The sequence below is a fragment of the Coturnix japonica genome, chromosome 2 (assembly GCF_001577835.2).
Source record: "Coturnix japonica isolate 7356 chromosome 2, Coturnix japonica 2.1, whole genome shotgun sequence".
In the NCBI taxonomy this organism is placed as follows: domain Eukaryota; kingdom Metazoa; phylum Chordata; class Aves; order Galliformes; family Phasianidae; genus Coturnix; species Coturnix japonica.
The window spans coordinates 21,084,976-21,105,056 of NC_029517.1; the positions used below are offsets into that span (position 1 = coordinate 21,084,976).

General features: G+C 39.4%; 1 protein-coding gene across 3 annotated transcripts in view; it reads right to left on the reverse strand.

Moving 5' to 3' along the window:
* CALCR (calcitonin receptor) overlaps positions 1–20,081 on the reverse strand; it is a 132,036-nt gene that overhangs the window by 57,543 nt on the left and 54,412 nt on the right. Inside the window, exons 1-3 of one of the 3 annotated variants that reach the window (XM_032443122.1) lie at positions 10,729–10,862; positions 10,084–10,184; positions 5,983–6,067 (exon numbers count right to left, since the gene is read on the reverse strand). In XM_032443122.1, coding sequence (XP_032299013.1) covers positions 5,983–6,030 — 48 coding nt within the window. In that variant the 5' untranslated portion in view covers positions 6,031–6,067; positions 10,084–10,184; positions 10,729–10,862. Of the gene's footprint in view, positions 1–5,982; positions 6,071–10,083; positions 10,185–10,728; positions 10,863–20,081 lie in introns of those variants that run through there. The other 2 variants (XM_015853562.2, XM_015853563.2) reach the window with 2 other exon arrangements.

The window sequence follows — 20,081 nt, forward strand, 5'->3', positions numbered from 1 at the left end:
ATCAGTCCCTTACATTTATCTCATTTTTTACTTATGAAATCTGAATAATCAGATTTTGAGTTAGTCACACTCACATTTCCATGCACCTTTGATGTAACTGTAAAAGCTTGTGTGTGAAATCAAATTACAGGGTTATGTGTAGGTGTGTTACTGGTACTGTTCATCTGGGATGTGCCTAAGATATACTCATCCATTTGATTACTCATTTCTTTTTGCCTGGATTTGAGAAACCAGCCACGGAATTTTGAACAATATTTTATTCTGCCTTGAAACAAATTATCGTTTCAGCTGACTAAAAACAGAACTGCTGGCTCGAAGGAGGATGAGCAATTAGACCTCTGTTTACTACCACACACATAAGGAGTGTGCATCCACCAGTACTCTTGTATGTGGAGCCTACTGCCCTCTCACCCCAAAGCCAGAGGCAGAACTCCCATTCAGCTCAGTGGGATGGTGATCCGGCCACATGCTCCTGCGGATCAATCACACAAAGATCTTACCACGGTTCTGATGTTGGATATTATTAATTTATCTTGAATGTTTGGAGTCCATTACTGCAAGTTAAAACCCTTCCCATCCATCCATCAAGTTGGATTTATACTTCAGATGGAAGTATAAATTCTGTTGATAGAATAAAGGAATGGCTTATTCATTTACAAATATTCTTTATTAAAGAGAAACCAATATTCCACAACTTAATAAACAGGATGTGTCGATAGCCTGAAAATGATTGGTTATGATTTCTTCAGAAGAAAAATGTTTAAGTGATGTCCCATGCAGCAGTTTAGCAGCCGTACATATGATGTCACTCCTAGAAGTCCAAGTAAATGACGTCATACATACGACCACCAAGCCACCACGTGACAAATGACTGCTATAAGAAAATGAATTTTCATAACAAAGAGAAAGAACAGGCCGCTGGGAATGCTGAAGTTCACTTTAAACCTAGAATGGACAAAGTGATCTAGAAAAACAACTTGGATCCGTTATTAAACTATATGAAGATCAGCAAATAATGCCCGTTTCTGTAAGACAGACACCTGCTACTAACCTGTGCAAGATTGTGCCCATTTCTGAAAGACAGAATCGAGATAAAGCAAGCATAAATTTCACCTTTTTTTTCCACAAAACACTGGATGAGATAAAATGGCATTCCCAAATATTTTTCTTCCACCATCAAGGAGCTAGACTAAACATGACATTTGAAAATATTGTATTTGCAGCTTTCTTTCCTTTTGATTTTTCCCCCTTCCATTAAATACAGAAATTTTGCAAATTTACTGTTGAGCTCAGTCAAAATGTATTTCACAATCTGGATGTTACAGCTGCTTATTATTGATTTTAATAGTTCAAAAATATGCTTGATGCATTTCTTTTAAAAGTGCTCTGTTTAGTCACCACTTAGTGGGTGACTTAACTCTTGCTCTTTGAGTCACCACACCTTCAAGCAAGAGCTCAGCATGGCTCAGCCTCATTGCAGAGCCCCTGATGCACCTTGATTGTGTTTGAGAGACATTTCACAGCTACCAGGGACAGAACAGAGAATAAAACCACTGTGATGCCTTAGGAAGGTCATTAACAGAAGGCATTCAGTAAACATAACAACGATTCTTATTCATTACAAAGGTGCTCAGAAACAGCAGACAACAACTGCTAGGAGGAAATGCCTCAAAATGACATGTTTTATCAAACCATCCAATGTTAGAATTTTCTTGTATTCAACTGCTGTTGAAGAAGGATGAAACACCTCATAGCTATATCTCATATAACTTACACTCGCAGGATTTTAGGTGGGCTATGTATAAGACGCAAAAGAGACATTAATCCCACAGTAGATGAACACAAGGCACTTTTAATGGAAAGCAACTTGTAACCCTCTCTTACAATTCTTTTCCATTGCTGAGGTCAGTACTACCTCAAACAAGGAGACTTTACTCTCAGGACAACGTGATGCAGACTGTGAGCGTAGAGGAAGGTTGCAGAATGCTTTGGGGATTTTGAATGCAGCTCTAATTAATCATCTTGCAAGACACCTCTTTAGAGCAATCAGCTGCATAGCAACAATCTTATTTTGTTAAAAAGCAAAAATGGAGACAAAAATGTCCAGCTCACTCTGGAATCTTTGGTAAACACAACCTTTCTCTTTCCTGAAAATCTGCTTGCAGATAGTGCCTGAAATTCTCAAAATAACCTTCAGTGAGTCTTTATCATCAGCAGTGTACTACCCCAAATATTCATTACATGAGAAGAGCTCTGGAATTTGCAAGTCCTTTGCAGCTTGAAGCAACTCACAGCTACAAAGCAAAACATGCCCTTCCCATTGCTTTGTCAGCACTCTCCTGGTCCCAAAGGCTGGTACCTGCTCTACACCAGATGTTGGAGTAACCACTGTTTAAGTAAGAAAAGCATTATGCAGAGTAGGAGCAGGCTGTGGCACCTTACTGCTTTGTATCACTGTTGCAAGGGTGAGATGCCTACACCATGAGCCAAGCCCTCATCACAGCGATAAAGATCTTTCCAAGTGGCTTCTGGAGACTCAAACCTACCACAGCTGTGTTCCAAAATATGCCAGTTTTTGTATTTACCTAAAATCACACTCAGGCATTCACATGCTTAATTTTCCGTGTTTCAACTGAAATTATTCACAAGACTTCCAGGATCTGACACAGTTTACCAGACTGTGAGCAGCTCAGTGACTGAGGCTTTGTAACAATTTGACAGGTCTGGACTTAATAAACTGTACGATTTGTTTTTGTTTTTTTTTTTTTACTCAAAATTGTTTTAAAATACAGTCTTGGTCAAAGGGATTTAATTGAATAATGGTGTGGTCTGAAGCTGCAGCATTCATTTTGTCCTTACTGAGTACTCTGTGGTTGGCCCAGGACAACAAAATTGCAATTTATGAGGAAAAACTACTCCATCCATCCTCATTTACAGGGCAAGAGCAAATTACCATCTTCAGGCACAAGAGGAGAATTTTTACTTGACAAAATGAGGTAGAAAATACAATTCCCTTATCTCCATGTCCCGTAAAATTGATCAGTCACACAGGAAAAAGACCCAAGCTTGTTTCCTCCTCCCTCTCATTTTCAGCAGTCCCCCCGGACTGACTGTTCCTCCTGGACACACTGTTCCAGTGCTCCATCCATCTTGTGGAGAGAAATGTGCACATAAGAGATGGTCTAATTCTGCCAGCACGTGGGGACTGAGGAACTTGAGGAAACAAATCTCAGTTACATTCTGGAGCTCTCAGTAATTACTGAAAAACAGACAGTATCAAAAATGAAGTAAGAAATATTGCCTGAGAAGAACAGTTAGAATTTCTACAGGAATTCCCTCTGAACTGCAAAGGAATATCTGGTGATGGTGAAAGAACTGCCATTATTCTGCATCCAAAAACAAGGGGAGCAGTCAGAGACAATAAGAAATTAGCTCCACTTCTAATAACTGAGTCTTGGAGCAACAGGCGCTTTGAACAGTTTATGTTTGGCAAAGAACAATTACTACAGACCTATACAAAGAGTAGAGTGCTGACTAGCCTATGTAGAAGTGACATAGGTAATAGAGACAGTTTCTATCAGAATGTATCGGAACCACTTGGGACAGGTCTAAAGGCTGGAGATGTGGGGAGGGGGACCTATGGAGTACTTGTAAATGGATTATAGGACCAAGCATGCAAGGATGGATGTAGGACTGTCTCTGGGAACCCAGGAGCAATTAGAAAATCCTGCAAAATGGGAAAGGTCTTTTTGGAAGAGAAAGAAAGACACCCTTTCCTTATGACAGACCACAAATAAAATGTAAAAAAAATATTTTTTTCCACCAGCTACAGGTGGAAAAATTTTTGGAAAGATGACCCTTGCCAAATATTTTTCATATTTGATTTAACAGCAGTGTTCTGGCACTACTATCAAGAAAACAGAGCTTGTTCACAGTCCCCTTCTATGGGGACTTCTCCCTTACTGGAAGATAAATTGACCTAAGAGGTGTCTAACAAGATCACAGTATGGCCACCACAGTGAAAAAGGATGGAATATTGTGACTTGAGCAGTGAAAATGTAAGAAAATTTGCGCTTAAGTTACACATACAGGACAGAAGTTAAAGAACCCAGTATAAAGCTATCTAAAAGGAAGGGGATGCATATTTTACTGCAGAGCTTCTTAAATCAGTAAGTCCTAGCCCTGGGCTACTGATGTAAGGAGGACAGAACCAATGCTGTGTGCGTGATACCACGGATGAGAGATCTAATTTAGAGGGATGATCAGCCCAATCTTTCAAGACTGTCCTCCAAATACATGCTGTAGGGCAGAACACTCCAAATGCTCAGTAAGGGCTGTTGACAATTTTAGTTAACAGAATATTTACAGTCCTGTCATTTGATTGTGGAAGAAAAATAATCTGGAACTGTTCCTTCACTTGGCTTTGATTTCTTACAGGAAGATTTACTGTTCTTTGCCAAGGCTCCTGTTATGTTATGCAGGTCAATCGGGATTATTCAAGCACAGAAGATATCTGGTCTCTGATGGGTCCTTTGGCTTTGAGAGATCTCTAAACATGCATGATGTTCCAGCCAGCACACTACGTGCACCACTTGCAGGGCTATGTGTAACAGACACAAAATGCCACAAAAACCAGAATACTCTGATACATATCAAGGCAGATTTTTGCCAAGCACAGGGATAATCATTCAAATCATTAACTAATTCTGGCTTAATTATTTTTGAAACCAAGCTAGCAGAAAAATGTTAATTCTCCTCTGTTCATTCTCCTGCTCTCCAGGTCATCCTTGTTTGAAGTCCATGATCCTGAACTATGAATTCAGAATTTTACCCAAGTAAGGTATTCTTTGCTATTCTTTTGCATTCTCCATGATCTCATTTCATTGTTTATTCCATGTTCTCTTACTGTTCTCGGCTTCCCTCCCCTACTTTTTCTCCATATTAATTTAAGAGGCAAACAGCACATTGGGCAAGTTCTCCTAGTCTGAAACTAATGAAACAGGGAGAGAGGTCTCTGCCATTCCTCAGAGTGTCTTATAGTCCCATTTCTACAATTTATAACCAGAAAGTGTTTGAGCTGATGAGGGACACACAGCAACATTCCATATTCATCCCACATGAATGGAAGAAAAGCTGAGAAGCAGAGGGGTCTGAGGAGCTAACAAACAAGATACAATCAAGAGTAATAAGAATCAAAAATTTCATCATGAATACAGAGACAAATATATCATTGAGGAATAAGGTGGCATCAGGCATGCAAGTAACTCAGACTACACAGAGGCAGAGAGATGCTTATTCCCAGCAGCATCATTCAGACATATACTCGCTGCTGTGTGACTGACCACTTGGATAGTGTCCTCATTTCTGACTATCTGCAATATCTTTGATTTTATAATACCTGTTTACCATTTGGGGTTCCACAAGCAGAGCTGAAAGAAACAATTCAACTTACATGAGAGATATTTACTCAAGTAGAAATTAATTTGCTACATAGATAGAACAACAGTTACTCAGCCATGCAGCTGTTGAATATATTGGAGTAACAGAAATATTGAGATCAAACAGTTGAAAGTAGTGTTTGAACTGAATAACTAATCTTTATAGTGATATTTGCCATTTGCTTTCCTAAGACCAGAGCCAACATAAACAGTGAAAATTCAAAATCACTTCAGTGATTTTTCAGTCACACAACATTTAGGAAGTTTTCAACCACATAAGTTTCCAAATCCAGTTGAAAAAAAACACAGGCGTTACCATCTTCAGACTTGCAGTTTTATCTCACTGGGGAACAGTGGTTTCAAGTTCAAACGTTTATGGGATATCTTACTCAGAATGTTATTAACCTTATATCAAAATTTATCAAGAAGGGAACTCATTACTTCACCTGTGCTGTATAACAAATACCACTCAGTACTCCTTATTTTTCTGAACGTCACCACAAGTTTAAATCTGGCATGTGTCATTCATTTGTCTCTTACTTACAGTAAGAAGGATAATCAGTAAGAAGCAGCTGTGGGTTGTTTTTTTCATTGTGGAATCTTCCTGCAGAGGCACGTTGTAGCTGATCCTTCTGGGAATTAAACAGCAAAAACAAAATCAAGATTAGAATTTGTAACAATAAATTCCTGTATTTGTGTATGGGCATCTTTTTAGACTTCAAGTGCATTCTGCACATCTGTGTGCCTCCAGCCTCATGTGTGCCGATATTTGACAGGTATACTTCTATTTAAGCCTCCCTTACAGATGCTAAGGTCAGCAGTCATGAAATACAGCTCCACATTACTACATGACCAGCAGTGTATCTACATCAAACTGCCTCTCTGCCTGCAGACTTGACTTTGGTTGTCCTGATTCTGCTGCTTCTAATCCCCAAATGTCTGCAGACCTATGAAGAACCTGCACATTTTTTAAAATTACCCTCCAAAAAGAAAGATATGATGCACAGATAGACCACACAAAAAGCCTATTTATGGAGTGAGAGAAAGCCAGAAGGTAGGTAACCACTAGGTAGGTTACCACAGAACTCATTGTGTCAGGAAAAGAGACAAATTGGAAACACCTCAAGTTAGACTTCCTAGCAAAGGAGCAAGACTGTGGAATATCACACTCCAAAGTGCCAGGTCTGTGGGACTGCAGACAGACGCATGGCTGTGACTTTCCATCACTGAGAATGACTACTGCAGCCACACAAAGTACTAGATAAGCACAGCACAGACACCACTCCACAGGCTTGAAGGGAACTGGACCAGATGCTTTCTGCTTTTCTTTGTCTCTTTTAAGTCATCACCCATCTGGCCTTTATGCCACAGTAAGCAAGGGAGCTATACTTACCACACCTTCATTTCTGAGGCATCTTAAAAATGGAATAGGTTCACTACCTGAGTACCAGACATGCCCAAACCCCAGGAATTTAATGGGAGAAGGGCACACAGACTTTGAAGCTTAGTTTACTGTATGTGTAGTGAGCAAAACAATCCCTTGTGCAACTCTTGTTTCTGCCACAGAATTGTAACTGTAGCTCTTCTCAACGTGAAGTGGTGTGGAATGCCACCCATTACAGAGGGGAAGAAAATCAGTTGTCATTGTCCCCATCTGAAGAAGAAACAATCTCAAAATGTAACGAAGATGTGGCACTTCCACTACAATCTATTGCACCGGCATGTAATATCCCATGAATAGGGGTGTTTCATGTCCCACTGAGGTTACATAAAACACAGAATGATGGAAAAGAGAATTCAGAGGATCTGCCTCTGTTAAGAAGTAGCCTTATTACTGTCTGAGCCTTGCTAGAAGCATTCTGGTGTGCCGGAGGTAATGGGACAGGCAAATGACACAGAAATAATACATAATTATGCTGTCAGCCACATATTTGTATTTGATCAGCAATGACAGATAACTCAAATGAAGCAAAAATTGGTCAGCTAGATATGAGGAAAATGTCTGGAATTGTTTCCATCTTCTGTATTCTATTCCCCACAGTGTGTATTGGTTCAAAAACTGTCAAAAATATATGAGCATATAAATAATGGGTCTTGATCAGCTTCCCAGTGAGTAGATATATACATAAATGTGTCTATACAATTATACAGTACTGTAAAGCTTTCTGTAGTGTGATGTAAAGCCAGTCATCTTTTGCATTCCCCCTGCTAGACTCTTCTGCAGCACCTACAGAGATGTGCTAAAAAATAGGCAAAAGAACCTTGCCCTACAAGCCGTTGACAGTCTTACAACACACTACGTGCCACAAATGGCAGAGAGATGAATGCAATATTGTGATCTAGAAAGAACAGGCAAAATCAATAGCAATTGTAGTTACCCGCAATGCATCTAATTTCCTGCACTTGGTGCTAGAAGTGTTTACAGCATTATGTTGGATTAAAGCAGCAACTGCAGGTAAATTTTAGTCAAGTGATATTTTGTGAACGTTTGTCACTATGTACTGGAGAAGCTATTTAAAATATCTCTTGCTCCCATACCTCCCAGTTAAAAAAAGCCATCTGTAAAATACTTAACATATTATTTTTCCCCTCTGCTGACTGTGATGACTGTGCTATATGATACTACATAAGAGTAAATGAGTAAGAATTATTCTGCACACTAAGTCTTACATAATCTTGATATTTCTAGTCTTTCTTTTAGCCAGCTCTAAGCACAGGAATGGCTGACATGCTACTTGAAGTCCAGTACCTGTTTTTTCTTCCTTTTTCACAGGAGTCTTCTCCAGAGACAATTTTAACAGGCTTTAGCAATGCTAGTATAAAGCCCCTGAGTGAGAAATAGCTTTTCTCTAACATCAAGAATGACCTAAAGCACTACATGCATGGGTTACTGGATCAAGGACAATGAACATCTTGAAATGAAAAGACATGTGCAGGTAAAAAGCATTGATCAAGGGGCAGATCAGGAATAATGCAGAGGCAGAAAGATTCCCAGGAAGGGCAGCCCCAAGGGATGGATCATTGGCCTCTGGACAGAAGGATGAACCTGCATCACCACACCTCTGTCCCATCGCCAGCAATCCTGGTTCAGAGGTAATATAATAGTTATAATATAGATATATTTATAATAGATATAATAGTTATAATAGGATGTGCAAAGTGGCACACTCAAGGCCTTGAGTTTGGGACTGTTGTGCTAAAAATACTACTTGCACTTCTGCCATCAACAGCCTCCTTGCTGAAAAGGAGACTGGAAAGCCCCAAGGAGCACTGGATCTACTTCTACCATGAACACAGAAAGAAGCCTGGTTCTTAGTATATACTAATGTAATGTCTCAACCAGACACAGGCTTTGGTGACAGTACCTGCAAAAAGAGTCCTTCCTTTGCCTTATTCTGGCTACTTATTGCCACCTGACTTGTGCTACTCTCAAAGCCACTTTAATCTTTCGAAATGATAAGTGCATAGGCACTTCAGATGATTCTTCATTGCAGATATTTCAAGGTATGCATGAGGTTTTCCTGAGATCATGCATATTGCAATGAACACAAGCAGTTATAGACAACGTACTGATAGCTATTTAAATCACTGGAACTAATATAAGAATGATTATTATGGGGATTTAATACTGCAGATACGTTTTCATTTGCTGAAGTTCTCAAGCAGATTTTAGGCTCTGTCTTGGTTCATGTTCTTCTACTGTTTGTCATTTTCTTTATTTTTTTTTTTGTAAAGTTCAGCAGTGTCCTTGCTTGATGTTAAGATAATATAATGTGCTTCATATATTTAAGTTTTAAAACATTCATATTTAGTCATATTTAATCATATGCACATTGTTAAAGCCCAGTATTTTTCCATGATTGTATTAATTTTCCATTCTCTGTTGCTTATAATTGTTCTGTATGAAATCACAGTCTGGTTTTTAAACTAGAATATTGTTCTGTATTCCTCTGTTAATGTAGCATAGCTTATTATGTACTAAGATATTCCTCTTGCTTCAGCTATTACAGTAATACCATGGCTATTACAGTAATACCATGGCTACCTTGGTATTAGTCCTGAAGCTCATCTGAAGAATGGTACAACATTCTCTTGATATTGTCATCTCTTTTGGCTCTGTTCTGATTATTAGTTTTAATATTAAACTGAACAGGGCTGTAAGTACAATTACCACTGGGTTATCCAAAGATGGAACATCCTTACCCGCTCAGTCATTTCCACAAGTGGCCTAACATGGCCAGCAAGGAGGGCCAGAAATAGGTGTAAGAATGAAAATTCAAGAGAGGGCAGTAGATCAGCATTTACTTGCTGCAGTCCAAAGAAACAATAAGAAAGAAAGGCTTTTGAGAGGAATACTGGATAAACTTCTCATTTAATTATTCTGCTCTGATTATTCTGCAATGCCATATTTCACAATAGTGCTGACATATCTTTGGAGGAAGATTTTAACAACACAGAATAGGACTAGTAGAGTTTGTGACCAAATACAAGAGAGTGATGCAACAATAAATCTTTCTCTGTCCTTGTCTTACCCCTTCAAAATGAAAATACACTCTCTACCTCTTCATTCATCCAGCATGTTCTTTAGATAGATTTGTTGTCACTCCTGTTCAGTTTTCTCAGGGGATAATAGCTGTACACTCACCTTTAACCCCAATATCTCCAGGGTTTCTTAATACTAGGACTTGTAGATCCATTCAAGGAGCACTTTACTACTCAGCACAGGAGGACACTGACCTGAGCTACCTGTGCCAAAGATGGAGAAGAAAACACAGGGAGAGGTAAGTGGGTAAGAAACATGCAAACCAGCAGCCCCTGTTGCTGAGTGCTTAGGGAATTTGGATCCAAGAAGGAGGTTGCAGGTCTGTCTCAGAGAATCATAGAAAGATTTGGTTTGAAAGGAACCTTTAAAGATCACTTAGTTCCAGCTCCTTGTTAAGGCCAGGGACACCTTCCCTAGATCAGGTTTCTCAAAGCCCTGTCCAGCCTGGCCTTGAACACCTCCAGGCTACCTGCTTCAGTGTCTTACCACCTCATCATGAAAAACTTAATTCTTATATCTAATCTAAATCGACTCTCTTTTAGTTTAAAAACATAACCCCTTGTCCTATTACTATAGGCCTTTTAAGAAGTTCCTTTCCAGCTTTCTTTTAGGCTCCCTTTAAGTACTGGAATGTTCACAAGGTCTCCCCAGCACCCTTTCTCTCCAGGATGAAAAAGATCAGTTCCCTCAGCTTGTCTTTATAGAAGTGCTCCAGCCCTTTGATCATCCTCGTGGCCAACTCTGTACCTGCTCCAAAAGTCTGTCTGTCTGCTGTGGGACCCAGAGCTGAATGCAGTACTTCAGGTGAGGTCTCACAGTAGTGCAAAACAGAAAGCGACGTCCAACTCTCCCCACCTACTGGTCATACAACTTTTGATGTTGCCCAGGATACAGTTGCCTTTGTGATGTAAGAGCACATTGTTGGCTCATACTCAGTTTTTCACCCACCAGAACACCCAAGTCCCCCTCAGAGTTACTCAACCTATTCATAACCTAGCCTGTATTCAAGTTTGGGACTGGCACAGCTCAGGTAAGGGTCACTTTACTTGGCTTTACTGAACTTAATGAAGTTCACATGATCCCACCCCTCAAGCCTATCCAGGTGTCGCTCGATGGCATCCCTTTCCTCCTGAGTGATGAATGCACCACAGCTTGGTGTCATATGCAAACCTGCTGATGTTTCACTGTCCTTGTTACTGACAAAAGATATTAAATCACTGACTCCTAGGGGACATCACTCATCACCAGCCTTCACATGGACACTGAGCAGTTGACTGTAACTCTCTGAATGCAACTGATCAGCCAATTCTTTAGGTGGTCCACCTATCTGATCTATGTCTCTCCAATCTAGAAAGAAGGATGCTGTGTGGGACAGTATCAAATGCTTTGCACAGGTCCTAGTAGATGACAACAGTTTCTCTTTCCTTATCCACCAGTGATGTTACCCCATCATAGAAGATTGCTAAATTTGCCAGACATGATTTGCCCTCAGTGAAGCCACGCTGGCTATCACCAGTCACCTCTTTGTTATCCATGTGCCTTCACATAGTTTCCAGCTTGCATTTGTTTTGCCAAACACGTCTGGGGGAAAGTATTAAAATTATTTTCTCATTCCAATCTGGACATTTTACCTCTGCTTTCATAATTTAGTATACTGCTTTGGGGTAGGAGTCAGCTCTGCAGTCACATTACTATAATCCCAGGTCCTGTGCAGACCAGCACTGCAGCACAGAAATAACAGCCCATTTAGGCAAAAGAAATGCCATGGTTGTGATCTCAGCTGTGAGAAGGAAACAGAGCCAGTCCCTCTTATTTCCTAAGCACATGCTCTAACTATTAGCCTACAATGGTCTGCCAGTAAATTAACTGGAACCACCATCTTCTCACAGCCATATTTATGAGGGAAAAGGTGAGCTCTATTCAGTGCTTCCTATGCCAGAAAGCTGGTGATCATCAGTATCAGGTGGAGAAATGTACCTCCTTACAGCCTCTAGTCAAACATCCGGGCTGGTAAGGCAAGGCAGAAGATGTACTGGTTACTTTTACACAGCTCCTTGAGCTGTGTCTGAACTTTTGTCTGATCATCCTGAAGTTTTCATATGAAAACCTTCTGAGAAATACAGGTTCCAAATTCTCAATTTTCGGTGTTGGGCGCCAAAAGGCATTGCAACATGATATTTGCAGGCATCTACATAATTTGTTGGGTCTTCCCTCATTCCTTTTAGTAGTCTTGGAGATAATTTCACTATCAGGGAACCAAATGCCCATCTGCTTGATGATTACCCAGCTGTTACTCTAGGAGATCACTATTAATTTCTATTATCCTTCCTGGCAGAGAGAGTGAACTGCATCTGTAGAGCTGAGTGGGTACTGTGTTAACAAACGGAAACTATTAGCTATGGCAAATAGGCAATTTCAGACCTACACAGATCAAGTGACCAAATAAATATATTGTATTGATTCATCTGTATTGCATGGGAGCTGCAATACTTGAAGTTTCATTTTCCTACTGAAACCCAGTCGACAAGAACAGGCTATTTAACTCTAGATTTGCCTTTAACCAAATCCTTGCCAATAAACTGAACAAAAATAGAAAAATAAAAAGAGAAAATAGCTGCTGTCTTGGCTGAATTTTGTCTTAGAATAATCACAAGTTTTGAAAAGCCAACACAAGATACATATGGGTGATCAAGGTGATCCTATACACTAAAGAGAAAGTGGAAGACACCTATCCTATGACTAAATGACAAATAACTATATTTTGAAAGAAATGTAACACAAGAAACATGGTTTGAATGTTAATCATATACAATGCTTCTTCATCCTCCAATTGCTAATGCAAAAGGAGGTGATTTCCATCATAAACCAGTAGCCAAGAAAATATGTTTTTAGTTCTTAGGAAGCCACCCCTCATCTCTCTCTCGATGTTGACAAAGAGTTCTTAGGAGGCTTAAAATAAAGTGGAAACAAATAAAATTTCAGGAGGGGACTAGTAAAATACTTAAATGGAGTTGGTACCCAAGGTCTGCAATACTCACAAAGATTGGATGTTGTCATTTTAAATGTATTCTGGAAAGCTGTAAAATATAACATATTCCAACTCAAAAGTATTAATGGGAGTATCTAAAGCACTTCTGGAGGTTAACAAATTCAGTGGAATAAGAACATAATGTCAAGGCAGTGGGATGCTACTTGGGATGCATGCATAAGGAGTTAAAGAGAAGCAAGGAAAACTGGATGCTAAGAGTTGAACTTATGGGTGTTTCTTTTTCCATTTCCCAATTTTTTTCTTGCATGACATTGGCAGAATCTTTATTTATTTAGATGAATTCAACCACATATGTGATATTCTTCCCTCTGGGATCAATACTTTTTTGACTCCATATATTGAAAATTTTGTTAAAAGTTTTCCTTCAGCTGGATCATTAATTGGAAAGAAAAACCGTTATTTGATATTTCCTCATGGCCAATTCCTTCTCAGTTTTCCATTCAGTCCTTCCCCAGGCAAACTCCCACTGGTCCTTTTTTTTTTTTTTTTTGTAACCATGCATTCCTTTAGATTATTTGAAGTAAGTGACTATTTTATGGGATGGGCAAAGTAACAAGGAAAAATATTGTACTTTTTTATTATGTCACTGCTTTTATATAAGTCACATAAAGTGTGAAAAATCATGTGAGTGGATCGCTATAAATCAAATGCACATGACTCACATTTAGAGCATTTTGTCCCCACCTGGCAGCCGAACAGCCTATGCTAGAGCTGGATGTAGGATGTAGGTTTCACTTCTACTCCGACAAAAATGAGCCTTTTTTTTTTCTCCCTCAAGTCTGGCTCTCATTTTATAGCAGCTCTGCTAATAATGAATAGAAATCCTAATTAAGATTTGAAGTCAGAAGATATTACACTCATCTCAAAGGGCTGGACCTAACAGGGCTCCTAAATGAGCCAGTAGAAACAAAGAAGCTTTAGAGCCTGCAAACCATCCTGTGACAGTCTCTGAAGAAAGCTGTGTGTGTCTGAGCTCTCAGCCAGCTTTCACAGATACAACAGCTGGTCTTCTTGAGAGTGATTACCACTGGTGGTAAATCTTGCCTTAGTTGTGCTCTTAAAGTATAACACCTAATGGAGTGCTGAGTTTTCTGTTACAAATTTAAACTGCAATAAATGGAAGGGAACTGAAGTTGTTATTACCTTTTACACTGTTTTTACATCCGATGTGACAGATGAAGATACAAAGCTGTAATTAATTATGCAGATATAAAGAAATGTGTATGTCAGTACAAAAATAATAATACAATCTCAATTAGTTACTACAGAATAATCAAATATTACAGCTGTAGTGCTTGATTACTGTGTTGCTCCTGTCAGGAATTACAGCACAGGATTAGACTGAATATTAGCACTCATTTCAATTAGGGCAAAACTTGCACATTGTTCACTATGGCATTATGCATGCGTTACAGAAGTCTAACAATGAAATTTGCACATGATAAGTTACTATCGACTGCTCCTTTGCCAAGAGGTAGCTATTAGCCACTGAAATTAAAATTCAGAGAAGTACTCCATAGTAACATATATGAAAAGTCTTATTTTCAGTTATAATCATGGTAACAATGCAGGCAGTGTTCATAGTGGACACGTATGCATGGGTAAGAATAAAGAGCCGAAGGGGTCTTTTCAGGCACTTGCTGTGAGATTAGTGTTTTCCTCGTGGTTTCTCTTTTCTTCTGTCAATTAGCAAGGAAAAGAAATGAGGGAATGGGTACACTGTGCTCTTGCTGCCCACTGTGCTGAGGCAAACTCAGCACTGGCTCCAATGGCGAGCAAAGGTTCTCATTCTTCAGCAGAAGCTGCAGGGCAAACATGAGACAGCAGGACTGCTTTTCTGCCAGACCAGGGTTTTCCTTCTTCCACAGTATTGTTAAGTGGAGCTCTGGGACAGCCCTGGGAAGCTAACCTACACACTTTTAAAAGGAAAATGGCAGAGCTTGGAAATAATTCTCCAATATTGGCAGAAATGGCTCCTCAGAACTTGCTACAAGTAATGCAGATCTTTTCATTAGCCTCTTGGCATTGTCACCATCTCACTTGCTATTACTCTGATTACTTCAAATTCATTTTCTGGCTTTGCTCTCCTTTCATGCACTCTGTATGTGAGATTCTAATCACACTGATAATGCACAGTTTTCTTTTGTCTTAGGGCTTTGGTGGGGAGCAGAGGAGGCTCTGAAGCAGCTTGTTAGCCACAACTAATACACAGTGGGTAAAGCAACATCTGGCCTAGAGTGAACCTGCTCTACCAGTAAGGCCAAAAGCCTGTGGGGCCCTTTCAATTCTCAGGCAAATCAGTCAAGTCCCATTTATGATCACTTCCAACATAATGTGTTTCTTATGGCTGCCAAAACCAACTCTGAACGCTTCCTTATGCCAACATTTCCTTTTGGTAAAATCTTGATACACTTTGGCTAAAGCCTGTGTTGGGCAGGGATTTGTTTTGCTGGACCTCTTAAAATGAATTTCTGGCTCCACTAGGCAAGGAATTCAGAAGCAAATCCAAAATGTCAGCTGAAGTCACTAATGAGGATTAGCCTCCAAATTTTGAGTCAGCCAAAAACAGGGAGTCAGTTTTGCATTTCTGAGCACATCCGGGACCCATGTAGGTGCTATGGGGCTATACTTCAGTTTACCCTATAGACTTGGATACTTCTGACAGCTAGGCTTAGGGTTTTCCCACATCTTCCTATCAAATTCAGCTGCAGAGCTAATCTTGACTACAAATTATACAATAAAATAGGAAAAGAAATGCATACAATATAGCAGCCTATTTGTAAAGCTTTTAAAAATAAAAACCTGGAATTACTCTGTAATTCTTAGCAAGATTTTTCCTGTTAAAACCATAGGTTGCCAATGCTAGCATTTATTTCACTGGCAATGAGTGAAAAGACCTGAAGCCTTAGCTTCTCAGTGCTGTTAATAACTTCAAATATCCAAATATCCATCTATGATCAAAAGCTTCATGTGGAAAAATAATAGATAGTCTCTTCCATAAATTACATTGACAGCACTTCATATAGCAGACAGGGGACCAAAAGGAAGCCTATTTGGATAAGCGCTGAGATTCATAAAAGATTTCTAATAGTTTTGGAAATAAGTCAGCACAGCCTATTCAGCAGAACTAGGGCTGTCCTTGCTTGACATCCCAACTGCCTTGCTGAACCCACATTGTGCGTGTGCTCCCACAGGGCTGGCAAAATCTCAAGGTGCAGGAGTTTAGGACAACCTAGCTCTTATAGGCTCAGCAAAATTTGTGTCCTGGGGTCTTTTGCCCTCCTTCCAGTGTTGATTTTGCCTGCTGGTGGTGCAGAGTTTGGGCTTTTATTTGTTGATCTGCAGCTTGTAGCTTTTCTCTAAATGCCATGTATTCATCCGGATGAAGCACCTGACCTTCCTATGGAGCACATTTTTCAGACAGCACCAGCTCAAAAAGCATGTATAGGGTATTTTTCTCAAACAATATGAATATTTCTATTTAAAGCTGTACAATGAATCTTCTGCAACATACTGAGACAGTCACCATCACTAAGGTAGTGAAAGGCCCAACTCCTATTGGTTTCCTAGCATAAGAGCTGTCTTGCACATGGTATTGCTCACACATCACGCATACATGAGCAAAATGCAATGTAGACATCAAACAGCATCTGGATGTTTTTTCTTTACTGTGAGAAAAATATCCTACTCATTTCTTTTTTTTTTTTTTTTTTTCTTTCTTAACTCACTGTGTGCAAGATAATACCATCTTCACAGTCTTATAGGTTGATCCCATTTTAACAGGTGTTTCACAGAGCTACAAGGTAAAGACGTATTTAAAATAACAAATGAGCTCAGGAGCAGGATGTTTGCATAGCTCTGTTGCTTGGATCTGACAGTGAATGGGTGGTTGTTGGAAAGGAAGGAATGGAAGGATCTACAAAAGCAATCTTTTTGTAGAGTGACTTGCACAAGAAGCTGGTAATTCAGTTGTGCAAAAACATCTTGACTATTCGTATGTAAGAGAACAACTCACATAAGCAAGTAACAGAACTTGATTTTTCACGGCTTTATGTATTGAAACCTGTTCTTTCAGACCTCACAGTCACTAAACTTAGCACTTTCCTATTATCCTTTACCTCTTTTTCTAGATGGATTATTTCCAAAAGATGCCATTCCCACCTTCTTTAAATATATTGATACCTCAGGTGTGTACTAACAGTACAGAACACATACGAGGCTAGAAAGTCTTGTTCAACATTATATTAATTTAGTTTTTTGTGAGTGAATATTGTGCTAGTTGCTTGCCATAGTGACTTGGTAAAACACCAATGTGAATTTACCTCAGAAGTTTAACAGCAAATATACCTGGCAGTATTACATGTCTACAAAATCCTTAACACTTTTCTACAAAATTCGACTAGCCTCCTTGAGCTCTTGCTATAGATTTCTGCTCTACTCTGTGCTTAGAATGCATTTCAACATTGCTCATAAACATTTTTGTATCTATGACAGTCAATCCCTGTTTAGTGTAACAGCCATGTGGAAGCTTAGCTTTAAGTACCATTTAAAATGCAGCGTGCTTGCCCACTGGAGACTGTGCTGCTGACCATGTAAGTAGCAAAAGGGAGCATCCAATGGACTCCATTTTTAAGAGGATCAACTGCAGAATGAGATCCTTTCCAGATGGGAATTTTGGTGATCTCATTGGCAAATGCCCACAAGATTGCAGGCAGACAGCAATGACTATACTATAACATTTGACTAGGAACAATGGGACTTTTTGCAGAAGAGATGATAGTTCAGTTTCCTTCAGTTTTATCAAGTTCCAAGCAAACAGCCCAGCCAATTTCTACCTACAGAAAGTATGGTGAAATTTACATGCCGTAAGAATAATAATAAAAACTCAACTTACCAATGATCTGGCGGAACCAACCTAGTATATGGTCTCCAGCCCAGAACTATTGTCTACTAGAGCTCTTGAAAGCTACTTTTCTATGACATCCCTGAGAAAACCTTCAGTTGATTCCTCAACCAGAATGAAATTCCATCCTGCCAGGTAGTGGAGAGCCAAATAAGGTTTTCAATAGAAGAGTAGTCTTTCACAATCAAGATTTTAGTATTTGTTTTGTTAATCATGATGGTTTTTGTCTCCTAGTTGAAGTGGCAGCTAGCTAATGGTTAGTAGCTGGAATAGAAGGAAAGGAATGAAGAGAGGTATAGGCAGGAAGCAAATGCTCAGTGTTTTCTATTGGTAACTGGAGGTTTTATTGGGATTTCTAATCAGTGGATATGTACAGAACATGCAACAATCAAAAAATAAAATTATCACTACAATATATAAATGTGATATAAACAACTACTGTGGTGGCTCAAGCTTTTAACTGTCTTCTGGCAATGTTTCTGTAGAGGCCACTGAACCATGACTGTTCCCTGATATAAATCTGGAAACTGATTTAAATGCAAGAAGCTCTACTAACTGAAACAAAACTCTTTCATGATTCCTTTGGTACAAATAAGAGGTAACTTGAGCACTTGGAAAGCTGGAGAATATGTTTTAATTGGAATTTTAATTGAATGAGATAAATAGCATGTGTCACTTCATCATGAACAGGCTCCGTAAACGCCACAACAGATCAAAATATGCATAAATTGAAGCAAGAGGCTCTTTCTTTCTTTCCTTCCATTTTCCTTCTTTTTCCTCCTTTCTCTCTCTCTTTTCTCTCCTTTTTTTCTCTTCTCTTTCATCATTCATCCATACATTTGTCTCTAACATCAGCTGTTATGACACTTCATAGGTCTACAACCACCGATCCTGGCAAATGGTTGCCTCCAGTCCTGAATAAGTTTCAGTCTTCAACCTACTCAGTGCACAGTAATTTCCATCAGAGTAGACACACACCTTTAGCAGTCACACAGCATAGACAGACCATTATTTGTTTCACACCATGTTTCTTCTCTGTCCTCATCTTTAGATCACAAAGCCAGAAAGGAGAACCTGATTCTGAAGGCACTATCCTTCCTCCTGCCTACCTAGATGGTTATTCCTACCTGCCGTTCTATCCAGAAATCTCCTAAATGAGGCAGCACAGAGATCTAGATGCAAAATTCTGAACCATGTCCTTGATGCACCATTAAGTTAAATGTGTGATTGATAGTTCACTGCAATGTACACCACGAAACACTAGTCAACAGAGCTTGTTTTCTTTTCCCCTCTACAAACATCTGATAGGGAAACACAGAGTTATACCTCTGTGAAGATGCCTTGCCACCTTTGTATTCTACACTGATTCTGGTTGACAAAGTGAGAAAGAAAGAAGAGGATTTTCAGACATAAATGAGAATCCTTAGAAAGAGCTATTTTCACTTAATCAGAATGACTGGGTTGAAACCAAATAACAAAACAAACTCCCACTGGATAATCCAGATGTATAAATCATGGAAGATGATGAAACAAAGACAGATGCTTGGAGCTCTCCCATGGGTCCCAGACACTTCCAGAACTTCTGGTAACACATACAGAACCAGCTCCTCAGGCTGATGGCAAAAATAATGAAGTACAGGCTGGTGGCCTGCACTGCCAGAGTCCCTGTCTTTGGGAGGCATGTATAGCAGTAACTCAGTCTGCAATAGTCACATCATTTTGAAGTAGATTTATTTCTGTGTGCTGTTTCAGGACTTCATTCCAGGTCTCAGTCATTAATTATATGCTGCTGATTAAACAGCAATAAGCACCTGGCCCATAAAACGTAAATGAAATGAAATGCCTTTTAAATCACTATCAATTTTGAAGTTGTAAGCAGTAGTTTTTTTTAATTTAATTTTTGCTTTACTTCAGAAGCAGTGATACCGTTCTAACAAAGTGAACATTTGGCATTGATTTCAATGAAGAGCAGTTTGGAGCAGACAGAGAATAGGAACACTACAAAGAAAAGGCCAGTCTCCTACAGTGAGCAAAGCTGACAAAAGGCAAACATGATGGATTTCTTACCAAAACATTCTCCCTGGTAATATGTATTTCCAAGCTGAGGTACACAACACTGTTCACACAACCAGCCGTGCCTTGCTTAAA